General features: G+C 40.4%; 1 protein-coding gene across 4 annotated transcripts in view; it reads right to left on the bottom strand.

The window, feature by feature from the left end:
* Positions 1–12,068, bottom strand: part of RGS7 (regulator of G protein signaling 7) — a 169,883-nt gene that overhangs the window by 2,722 nt on the left and 155,093 nt on the right. For 2 of the 4 annotated variants that reach the window (XM_063124332.1, XM_063124333.1), the window contains 3 exons: positions 11,458–11,644; positions 6,234–6,323; positions 2,884–2,937 (listed from right to left, as the gene is read on the bottom strand). In XM_063124332.1, coding sequence (XP_062980402.1) covers positions 2,884–2,937; positions 6,234–6,323; positions 11,458–11,644 — 331 coding nt within the window. Of the gene's footprint in view, positions 1–2,388; positions 2,470–2,883; positions 2,938–6,233; positions 6,324–11,457; positions 11,645–12,068 lie in introns of all 4 variants that reach the window. The other 2 variants (XM_063124334.1, XM_063124335.1) reach the window with 2 other exon arrangements.

The following is a 12,068-nucleotide window of genomic DNA, read 5'->3' as shown; positions in this document are numbered from 1 at the left end:
GGTGTCATCAGTCAGCATCCCAAACCATCAACCTCAGAGGATTCCAAACCTTCATCTTCAGAAGAGGTTCCAGACTCAGTAGGAGAAGACTCATTCACAGAAAGACAATGCAATCTTTCCAGAATCTAGTTCTCCAGAGGAACCCTACAGGGTGTCTCTCTTGCATCTCGAGGAAGTGCCATTACTATCGTCAAACTCTAAGGACTTGAGCCATGAAGACACTAGCATGCCACAACCATGTAGCTGCAGCCTGAGGCTGCTAAAACAGACCAGGGCCATTTAAGGGGCACTGCCTCAGTAAAGGTAAAGGCCAGATGACAGTAACTTCTTCAGTCTTGCTCTGATCTTAGTTGGAGCAACATACAGACAACCATGATTAGATCCCAGCCCCAGCACCATTTGGTGCTGATTGCTGTCTGAGGAACCTGACCCCTGCTCAAGATTGGATCCATAGCTGAATCCTACAACCTAACAAATCAGAACCCATGGTCTGAAATGGTTTTCCTGGGCTTCTGTATTTATCAGTACTTAATGATAATTAGATGGGTTAAATAGAAAAAGCACTGTTACGTAAAAAGCCCATAACCCCTTCCTTGACCATACTGTGACATATAAAATGTTAGCAGTGGAATTAAGTAGCATCTCACTTGCGTACCTCAACACACTTACACTCATGGTGATTTTTTTTCTTATTGACTACTTATTTTTAAAATCACTTTATCCTTATTTGGGCATTCAAGGTAATCCAAACAGGTGATGTCTCCTCTCTGCAGACCTCAGCATGGCCTTATACATGGCCACCTGTGGGAGGAGGCACGGATTCATGGGACATCAAGGGTGGGACGTACAGCCCTGCTCCCAGCCCATGTGTTCACACTGCTGGGTTCCTTGAACACCCAAATAAGGCTTCTCTAAAGTTAAAACCTAATTGCTATTTTATAGAGGAGAAAAAAAAGCCAAAATGAGGAAAACAGATTCAAGGAAACTTACTGAAAGCTGCAACCTTGATATAGTTGTTCTTGTAGCTCTTTGTTTTACATAATTTATGAATTGGGAAGTTACTCTTCTGGAATAGTCTTACCAGATTTATTTTTCTATTGCATCAGTAGCATGAACACATAATTTACATTTGGAACTTTTACAGTGTGACCAATAAATCTGCTATGCTGGTGCAGTTCGCCTGCCTCACCTTCTCCCCGTGCCGGGCAGGCAGACAAGCTTTGGTCAACTCAAAGCCTACTTGAACTCAGGACATAAAACATCTGAGCCCTGTTCTGAACTGTTCCAAGCAGTCTCAGCAGAGTTGGTGATTATTCTGCGAGCTTTGGCCATGCTCTTTACCTAGGTTTCAGGCACGCTTGGAGTTCCTTGGCGCTTGCCACCTAGGCTAGCACAGCAAGGGAAGCTCAACCACCATGGCACAAGAGTTTTGTCATCATGCCATTGTTTACATTCTCACAGCCATTGCAAAACTACTGCCCAGAGAGCTTTGATTCTTGGGTGGTATAGAAATGGAATGAATGAATGAATGAATGAATGAATGAATGAATGAGGAAATCTTTAAAGCACAGAGGCCATAATATATTGCATGGCTCTCAGTTTTTGTTCAATAATGTACCTATAATTATAAAAGAGAGTTCAATTACATATCTCAAAGTGTTATAATGTTGGTTTTATAGGCTTTTCCCACCCTCTGTCCCCCCCCCCGCCCCCCGCACATACGATACAGAACTCACAGAGTAACATGCTGTGGCAAAACCACCATGCAAAAATAGGGGTTTTTGTTTCACTAATTATTTATTTTTATGTTGCTGGCAGGTAGGGAAACAATTCACAAAGAAGTCTTAGTGTCCAAGGCCCATTGAAATGAATTAGGATCTGGGTGAGAGCATCAAAAAGCCCCAAATCCACATAAAATTCTTTAATTTACACTATACTCTATTATTACTGTGTAGCACGTGTTCCCTTAAATCTCAGTCTTGAAATTGCCCGTCTTTATTTTTAATTTGTAAGCACAAAGACTCCCCCAGATCATGTTCTTCATGATCTCTACTTGCTACATTGTCCTTATCATAACATTACATGTGTTTTAGGTTATATTTTAAGCCCTGCTTAGTTGGCAATTATCAAAGAAGGACATTTGGGGTAACTGTTTCTTGAGCCCTTGTGAAGAAACTGAAAACAAAAACCATGATCTTTGCTGATGTTCTTTATAGATTACCGCTTCAGCACACACAACTTCATTAACTGGTTGTCACAGCAAAAGCCACAATACGGCACACTTACACACACACAAACACACACACACACACACACACACACACACGAAATGCGAACAATTCAGCAGACAATGTCAACAAACTGGAGTATAAGCCAAGATCTTTCTACCTCTTTTCATAACAGGTTAGTGCTCGCCCTCAGTGTTGGTGTACAGTTTTTATGGCATGGGAAAATTGGGATGTTTCTGCCCTACAAAAATAAATGTGTTGAATGCTTTAGTTTGACCTTGCACAATGTTGAAAAAAGCGATCCAAAGGCACTGGCACATATATTTTTAAAAACACACCCAAAGCAAATGCAACATTTTTGAAAGGGTGGCTTGAAGTAAGAATATGCAGGGTGAAATGGAATAAATTGAATTACTTTATACTTTGGTAACACACATTCTCTCTCTCTTTTTAAAGAAAAGATTCAGATTTCACCCCCCAGAAAAAAAGTAGATGTGGCTCTGTCACATGCTTAAGCTGCTCCTGACATTTAAACTATTCCAAATAATTTCCGTGGGGCCTGTGTTAGACTGCTTGGTAGCATGTGTACAACGTCACCCAAATAACAACTGAGAAAAATCTGTTAACCGCAAGGCTCACAAGGTTATAAACTTACCACACTGCGTGTGAATTTCTCAAAAGACGTTCGGCGATCCAATGTGTTTCCAAACTTAAAGTGAAAGAAAACAAATAAAAAAGGGAATGGAAACAAAACGAAAGAAGCCAAAAAGAACAGACCAGGAAAATAAAGGAACAATGAAGCAATGGGTGGCTAAAACAGAAAGCAGAAGCAAGTGTAGATAGAAGATGCAAATGCTCACAGAAATATAACGTGGAAAGTTTGGTCATTTTTCACCTGATCCAGGAAGGGTAAGCTGCACATATTGGCCCTTCAAGTGCAAGAGTGCTGCCTGGCCAGAGAGGGAAAAAGTCCCATGCAACACCCAGAAATGCAAGCATAGCACCCCAGCACCATCCTTGCAACACCGAGTGGATGGCTGGCAGACAGCTTTGACTGTCCTCATTAGGTGTGAGGTGGAGTGCTGAGGCATGTGATGATCCCTGGATCAGGGCCGTTGGTTAGAAATATCTGTCCAGTGGATCAAATTGGTATATTATAAAGCAAAACATAAAATTAAAGCCAGACAATGAGTGGTGGACATCCTACTGATTAAATGATCACACGTTTACAGGAACCAAGAACATCACCTAAATTAGAAATTCTCTCAACTGTTCTCCATTTCCATTTGCTTGATATACTAATTACAGCATAAAGTGTGTGGGGTGGTGGGGGTGGTGGGGATATGGGACTTTGGGTTTAGGCTGTTCTATAGGCTATTAAAGACAAGGGCCGAACTACTTTGGATGTTAAATACATCAGTAAGTTCCATGTATCTTTTAAAAGCTCTAAATATGTAGCAGGAGTGGGGCTCTCCAATTAGAATCAAGGCTATGGAGCAAAGAGAGAAGGAGTTGATCTTTTTCTCCCCCACCGTGATCCAGATAAAAAAATGCCTCCCAAAGCTGCTGTTAGTCTACTGGAGACATCAGGATGCTCCTTCCCTCAGTAAATAGCATTTGTTGAGACCGTGGGATGGGAAGAAAGGGCCAAATCTTGTGCCTCACTGCACCCTCCCTGCATCTTATGTTTGGAGGGAGAGATATAAACCCAATGTTTTTATTGGCGTTCTGTTTCAACAATTCAAGCACACCTAACAAATAAATTATTACAACATAACTGAGTTTCGGTTGTAAAACTATATTTTGTGTTGTCCTTATTCTCTTCTTTTCTTCAGTTCTTAGAGACAGGTATAAAATACATATGGTAAAGTCCTTCCAGTGTGGTAGGTGAGATGATGGAGGGAACAAGTTCACAACTCCCTTGTTGATACACAATATAATTGGGAACTCAGTTTTGAGGAAATGGTTCTGCTTGCCAATCGCTATATACTGTACAGGTGACATACAGTTGTTCATTAAAAGATTGCTTTTAAAAAAGATATATGGAACTAAAAGTTAGTGTTACATGTAGTTTAACCGTAAAAGGTCTGGTTTTCTGAGGGACAGAGTACCAAATGACTGTCAAGGGCCACTCTATTGATTTATTTAATAAACACCTTAAGTATTAGCAATTTCACTTTCAATCCCATTCCTAATAATTCCTAGCACTCAAATTCGCTTTTCCATGGCCACAACACACAGAGTTGACATTTTCAAGACCAACCACATCCTTGCTTAGAAAATTGGTAGTTGTGGGCTGGAAGGGACACTGTTTCATCTGGTCTCTATTAGAAGATTTATCTGCTGTGATTTTATTTGCTGTTATTTTGTTTTATGGACTTGTGACTGATTATATTGCTTTTATCCTTTTTGTTAGCTGCTGTGGGAGCCCTTGTGTGTTGAAGGTGTGAGGTAAAAATCTGTTAAATAAAATAAATATTTTTATTAACAGTTCAACAAATTCACATTTCAATTATTTATGAATTCTCAGGTGAATGGTACATGATCTTGTTTAGTTCATAATTTGTAAATTATTCTATCCAACTTCTTCTGCTGTGAAGATCATTGCAAAGAATTTAGTTTCTCTGCAGTGTTCCTGTTCTCATTTAGAATCATAGAATAGTAGAGTTGGAAGGGGCCTATAAGGCCATCAAGTCGAACCCCCTGCTCAATGCAGGAATCCACCCTAAAGCATACTTGACAGATGGTTGTCCAGCTGCCTCTTGAATGCCTCTAGTGTGGGAGAGACCAAAACTCCCTAGGTAACTGGTTCCATTGTTGTACTGCTCTAACAGCCAGGAAGTTTTTCCTGCTGTCCATCCGGGATCTGGTTTCCTGTAACTTGAGCCTGTTAGTCCGTGTCCTGCACTCTGGGATGATTGATTTAGTTATCCTTAACACCTCTGTCATCTAAAGGGCTGACTTACCAGACTGCTTTCCTGTCCTTGTTGTATTATCATTCATTTCAGTGGGCCTTACACAGGGAAGTCTCCCAGTGGATGTGCACAAGGGCTAAATGGCCCACTTATAACTAGACTCTAGAATATGGCAGTAGACCATAGTCCTGTACAGGCATTATGCCTCAACAGAGAATTCCAAGTCATGTATGGTCCATGGGGCTGTGCATTCTGGCACTAATCCTAACATTTCCCCATGCGCCAGCTCCCCACTCGCCATTCCTACTCTTCTTGTATTGAATAGGAAGGTCTAAAGAGGGTTTCTACATGCATTCAACTGAATGTGTGTAGAAGCTTCTCCGCAGTTGGGAAACCTAATGAATCAGGCTTCTAAATCCTGGGGAGACTTTAAGCATGTTCTTCTGATTTCACGTAGAAGCCCCCTTCAGTTCTTCCTGTTAAATTTGGAAAGATTGGGGGTAGGCACAATTCCATGCCCCTTATATGTGTTGGAATTCCTTGTTCAGGCAAAAGACCCAAACAGGACTAATATGGAAAGAGAAAAATCAATAAATCACGGAGCATGACCTCTCTATAAGTTGAAATACTAAGCACACATACTAGGCACATAGGTAAGCGGGGCTTACTTCTGAACAAACATGGTTAGGATTACACTGTAGGATCTGAAATGAATATAGTTTTAAAAGACAAAATTTCCCGCATAAGATGTAAGGTGAAAATAACTGTATAATCAAGTTCACTACTTTGAAAGGCTAGTTGTAGAAATATTTGAAAAAATCATGAGCTACTTCCTGATTTGGTCCTTTGATTCCTAGAGGAGCTGTATATCAAAATAGAATTGCTTAGTTTAACTTATTCAAGTGTGCAAAGATTGAAAATAAATATATACATGGGCCCATCCAGTATGTGTGTGATGCTCAAATTTAACTAACCTCGTCACCTACCAGATATGCGACTGAATTACCCAAGGAGAGAAAGTAGTCAATATGGTAGCAAGGAAAAGCCACCACTGAAAGAGTGGAAATACACAGATAAGATGGATCAATACCTTCTTCTTGGCCTGTAGTAGTTCGTGGTAGGCACTGGATCGTAGAAAACGTGGATATGAATCACTTTTCATCAGTTTATAGATGTGCTCCTGAAATATTTAAAGAATATATGAAAGTTTAAAGAATATATGAAAGTAGATTTTTTAATAGGATACAACAAAGAGCTACTGCAGATTACTGAATGCATATTCAATCTATTTTTGTTAATCAAAGTATGGTTGTGCTAATACTATGCTTACTGAGCTAGGTGAAAATATCTACATGGTAAGTGACAACTTTGAAAGCAGATTTCTCAATGTGAGAAGTTAGTGAGGAAAGCCAGACAATCCACAGCACTAAAGCCTTATGAGCGTGCCTGATAAAGAGCTATTCCAGCAAAAAGGAAGGCATGGCAAAGATAATTATAGGGGTTTAAATGGTGGATTACCAACTTACTGTTACTAGATTGTAGCTGTTGTGTATAGTGCAGGAGCTTCAAGAGGGCATAGAAATTAGTTGGTATTTAGTGACTGGTTTCCTTAAGCTCTGCATTTACTGCTTAAGGAAAATAGAATCATAGAATAGTAGAATTGGAAGGGGCCTATAAGGCCATTGAGTCCAACCCCCTGCTCAATGCAGAAATCCACCTTAAAGCATCCCTGACAGATGGTTGTCCAGCTGCTTCTTGAATGCCTCTAGTGTGGGAGAGCCCATGACCTCCCTAGGTCATTGGTTTAATTGTCATACCGCTCTAACAGTCAGGAAGTTTTTCCTGATGTCCATTCGGGATCTGGCTTCCTGTAACTTGAAGCTATTATTCTGTGTCCTGCACTCTGGGATGATCGAGAAAAGATCCCACACAATATATTGTTGTGTGAGAGACTCATTAAGGTTTTGCTCTGAAGCAATGCGAACTTTGTCTTCCATGCAAGATAGGGACAGTAGAAATAAGGAACAACTATGTTCAAGCGCATTGAGGTTCTCCAAATTCCTCCCCAAAACTCTGTTTTCCTCATTTATGTTCCCAAATGTGAGTGCCTTTTTTGGGGGGGGGTGCCTGATTGAAATTGCACATTTCCCCACATAGGCTAAAGTGTGGAAATGCAAGTAGAAGGATGTGCATGTGCACATTTTTAGAAGTGCATACATTTGAACATGAATGCAAAGTTTAGGAAATTGCAAAACTTTCCTGATAATTGTATTCTGGATAGGACATGTTTGCATGATTTCTAAACAGGATTGGAACTGTTGTATATCCCTTGATAATGCTACACACAGGCAATGATCCACTACTCTGATGTCCACATATGGTGATAGGTGTAGAGTCCTACCACCCACACATAAGAAAAGTCTGTGGGGTGGGGTAGGGGGGCAGGTGGCATCTTGTCCATGTTCAGAGAAGCATAGAAAGGGTGGGGAGTAGAGCTTTGCTAGAAAGCAAGATACTTTGGGGCAGCTTATGGTGGTAGTGTGGGAAAGGTAATGAACAGAGATACAACAAAGCCCAAAAGGTTGTTGGTGGTGGAGGGAGTCCAAGCAGAGATTCATGAAAAACTTTAATAAAACAACATGCAAAACCATGATGAGATAGTTGAAATAGTTAAAACAAAATTGTAGCAAGATAAAATTAAGACACATCAAAAGCTCACCTAAAATACAGCAGAGGAAACAGTCTAACCTCCCTTGGAAGGGACTTTTACACTCTTTAATGGTAAGGACAAGATGTCTGCGCCTGATAAAGTGGTGTCTAAAGGCAAAATCTCCTGCATAAACTACTCTAGCGCAACGCCAGTAGCATTAGCTGGCGTACTTATTGGAAACTGGTGCACCAGCTAACACTAATGCACTCCAGTTTATGCTAGTGCCATGTAATTTACGTTGTGGCTACACCCTGCTGGATACTGCCTTAGATGTAATACCCAAAGAAAGCAGACAACACCCTGTCCAATCTCCTGCACCTACCACAGTAAAGACCAATGCTTGCATGGAAAATATGAATATAGGCAGCCATCTAGTGGCATGAAAGGAAATTGGCATTTGCTGTAGAGGTTTTTGTGAGTGTAAGCATATATATTGCATCCCATGTCCCCACCTTAGAAGTGCTACCAGGAGAATACGCTGGACTGCAAATATCAAAAAGCAAGCAGCTGAAGCCAATGTTTTTAGTAAATACGCTACAAGTCTAGTCTAAGATAAAAGTTATTGTCAGTCTAGTGTGTTCTGTCATTCTCTCTAGTGTGTAACTACAGTACATTGCTTGGAAATGGATTCCCCTGTTTTGTCTCTAGTCTTCCAAGATGGGAAGCAGGCAGATGTGTAGCAAAGAGAAGTGTAAACCTAGCTGTATGCCATGGCCAAGTCCATTGGTTTCTGACAGGTTTTATGTTAATCCAGGGCAGGATCTACACTACTGCTTTATAACGGTTTATAATGGTTTTGACAACTGTTTGGGCCCAGGACACGTTCCATATGCCATTTTCAAATAGTTTTCAAAGTGTTATATCCTGCTTGGTGTAGATCTAGCCCCAGAGAAGACACTGCTGAGAATCCCACAGGGTGTTTTTTTCCTGCATTTTTTGAGGGTGCAATCCTATGGGTTGAGCTCCCAATAGACAAAGGGCTCTGAGTTTGGACCCCCTCGCCTATCTTATGCCCTGATGGCAAGAGCCATGTAGGGCAAGAGGAGTACAGAAGCAATTTCTTCTCAGTTCTAATTGCAAAAGCAGCTAGACGAGCCTCCTGAGCCTGCCTAGCCGATTTGCATTTCGGTGAAAGGGCCATGGGCTATAGCAGTGGTTCCCAAAGTGGTTCCCACCCTTGGGGGTGGTGGAATTGCATAGGGGGGCAATTAAGAGGCAGGGGGCGGCAGGGGTGCGCGCGGGCCCTTTAAATGGAAAGCACCTGCCATAGGCTTGCTGAAGGAGGGAGGGAAAAGATGTAATTGGATTTTGAATAAATATTCAATTAATTGTTACTGTTTTGAATTTTGTTGTTATTATCTTCCTTAGTGGATCATTGAAAACCGCTATTCTGAATAATGATTTTTATAGTGTGGGCATGAATTTGTGGAACCAAGGGGGTGGTTACCTGAAAAAGTTTGGGAACCACTGGGCTATAGCATATCTCTTCTCCTTCCCCCTTCCCCTCCCACCAGGATGCCCCCTTTTCTCCCTTTCTGACTTCTGTTACAAGGTTGCAGCTACGACCTTGTAAGAAAAGCTTTCCATCGTGGCTAGGAGCAGGAATGGAAGATCCACGAAGATCTCCACCTCAGTGCTCATAGCTTTGTCTAAGGTACAGAGGAGGTGATCCGTAGCTTCCTATGGTGCTCTAGATGCTGTCTGATGGCTCTCTTAAAAGACTGTTCCTATCTGTATGGGACAAAGGATGTCATTTTTTAATTACTTGAAATTTCCAGAATGTCTATAGATTAAAAACCCTGAAACATCTGACATATAAAACACCTTTTACACTCTTAGGAGAGAAGAACAGTTCTTTGGGGTCCAGGGCTGTCCAGAGCAAGTCATCTTTGTGAGAATCAGAAAATAAAATATCTGTAGTCAGACTTCAGAATAATCTCAGCACATGCCGTCAAAAGAAGTTTGATTATTTTTATGGTTTATACTTCCTTCTCTGTGTGAGCATCTGATTTCTGTTAATGATAATCAAAGATAACAACATGCCCCCAAAGAGATAATCTTTTCGTTTGGATCTAGAAGGTTCTTCAAAAACTGCAGTTGTGAGAAATAAATGAATGAATAAAAAAAGATAATGGCATTGGATTAAAGGATCAAGGAAATAGTACAGTGCTTGATAAAAATAAATACTTGCCTGACATTCAATGGGACCTGTATTCAATGGGACTTACTTCTGAGTAGATATTTTTTAGGATTGGACTGTTAATCTTCTTGTAACTCTCAATGTTAAGGAATTATTTACTCTGGATTATTTTAAAAAACATGGATATAGATCCTTTTGCCCTAAAAGTTGCAGTGGTCTACTGATAAAACAAGGAATTTTGACTTGGAAAATCCTGGTTCAAAGCTGAACTCAGCCATGAGTTGACTGGTAAAGCAATATCTCTCCTCCTCAGGCTCCTAATGTTACTAGTAGAGAGATAATAATGCTGGCTAGGGATGTGCCACGGAGTTCTTCTCTTTTCTTTTTTCTTTTCCTTTTTGCAGGGGTGGCAGGGGACATGTTGCCAAAGATGGGGGTGGAGAATTAACTACTTATACTTTTATAAGGAGGTGAAGTTAATTTTCTTTTTTCTCTCTTTGCTTTTTAAAGCTTTAAAAGCAAAGCTGCTGTTCAAAACCATTACTTGACTGGGAGATCCACAGCCTGGCTGTCATTTGGAAAACTGAGAGGAGAGGAAGCAGGAAGGGGACTCTGCTGCGTAGCCACAAAGAGTAGACCCTTCCTACTTTCTCTCTCTTCCAAAATGGCAGCCGGGCTGCTGATCTCTTGACAAAGCTGTGGCTTGATTTTTTTAAAAGGTTAAAAAGAGAGAGACGTTAGCCCTGTTCGGAAGACACCTCAAACCATAGTGGTGAACTACCATGGTTTAAGGCATCTTCTGAACAGGGCCAGAGAAAGAAAGAAAACAAACAAACCACACTTGGCACCTCATTAAATTGTCCATAGTTAATTCCCCTCACACCTGAAAGCAAAGCCATTTTCATCCCCCACCACCTGAAAGTCCTTAATATTCTCTCCACAACCAGCACCGCAACCCACCTTCACAAGAGAAGAAAAGTTCGGCAAAGGAGGGAATGAGTCTTAGCCATTCCCTAATATTGGTTTACTTTGAAAACATTCTCGTATGGATTAACGTGTGAAGTGCTTTGAGCATCTTGGTATAGCGTTGTTAAATAGAGAGTGCACGATCCAGCCAAATGTGAATAATTTAAGTCCCACTGATTTTAATGAAAGAGAAAAAGCATACGATTAACTCTTCCATAGAAAACATGACTTAAACATGCTTAGGTCTGGATTTATCATGTCCATTTTTAAAAATTAACTGGTGTGTCATTAAAATAGAATTCAAGTGGGCCTGAAATGGTGTACACAAAGTTTCTGACATGTTGCATTTGCTATTAATTATACATTGAGAAAAGTGGAAATAGACTGAAAAACCAGTCATTGGTTTTCACTGGTGTGTGTGTGTGTGTGTGTGCGTGTGCGTGTGTATCCATTGCCAACAGTATATTTTATATATCTATTTGAATGGATTTTGCTAACCTGAGCGTCGCCAAATGTATACCGCCCTGGTTCCTTCACATTCTGTGTGGTTTTGTCATAACTTTTTGAATCTAGGTTAATGGCACTCGGTGCTCCAGGGGCAAGAAATTCTTGCCAGATTTCCTGTACTCTGACAGGAACTTCCCGTATCGGTCTCTTCTTCAAGTCTTCTACTGCTAACCAGAACCTGTACAGGAAAATGTACATGCAAACATCAGTTATGGAGCTGTATTTCGATATCACTAGTCTCTGCAGCATCTTTTCATTTTGTTTTTACTTTTACAATATGTCTTTAAAATATATAGCTGGAGAATTAATATAAGCATCTCAGTGTCCATTCAGAGCCCTATATTCGCTTTAGGGCTGGGCAAACATGTCTATTTCCAGTCCACATCACTTTTATACGTTTTTACCCTTAATTCTGTTCCATTTCCACATTCATTTGGGTTTTTTAAAAATTCCGCTCAAAATACTTATTTAAATACAATATAAATGGGTGTTTTCTCTCAAAATGTGTATTTAAATGTGGATTTCCTACCAAAATACATATTTTATGTATTTATATATTTGATATGTGTCATCAGCTAAGAATTGTTTTACAACATTTGAAG

Source organism: Elgaria multicarinata, chromosome 4, assembly GCF_023053635.1.
Source record: "Elgaria multicarinata webbii isolate HBS135686 ecotype San Diego chromosome 4, rElgMul1.1.pri, whole genome shotgun sequence".
Taxonomy (NCBI): domain Eukaryota; kingdom Metazoa; phylum Chordata; class Lepidosauria; order Squamata; family Anguidae; genus Elgaria; species Elgaria multicarinata.
The sequence above is the reverse complement of the archived record's forward strand: the minus strand, read 5'-3'. Positions and strand labels throughout refer to the sequence as shown.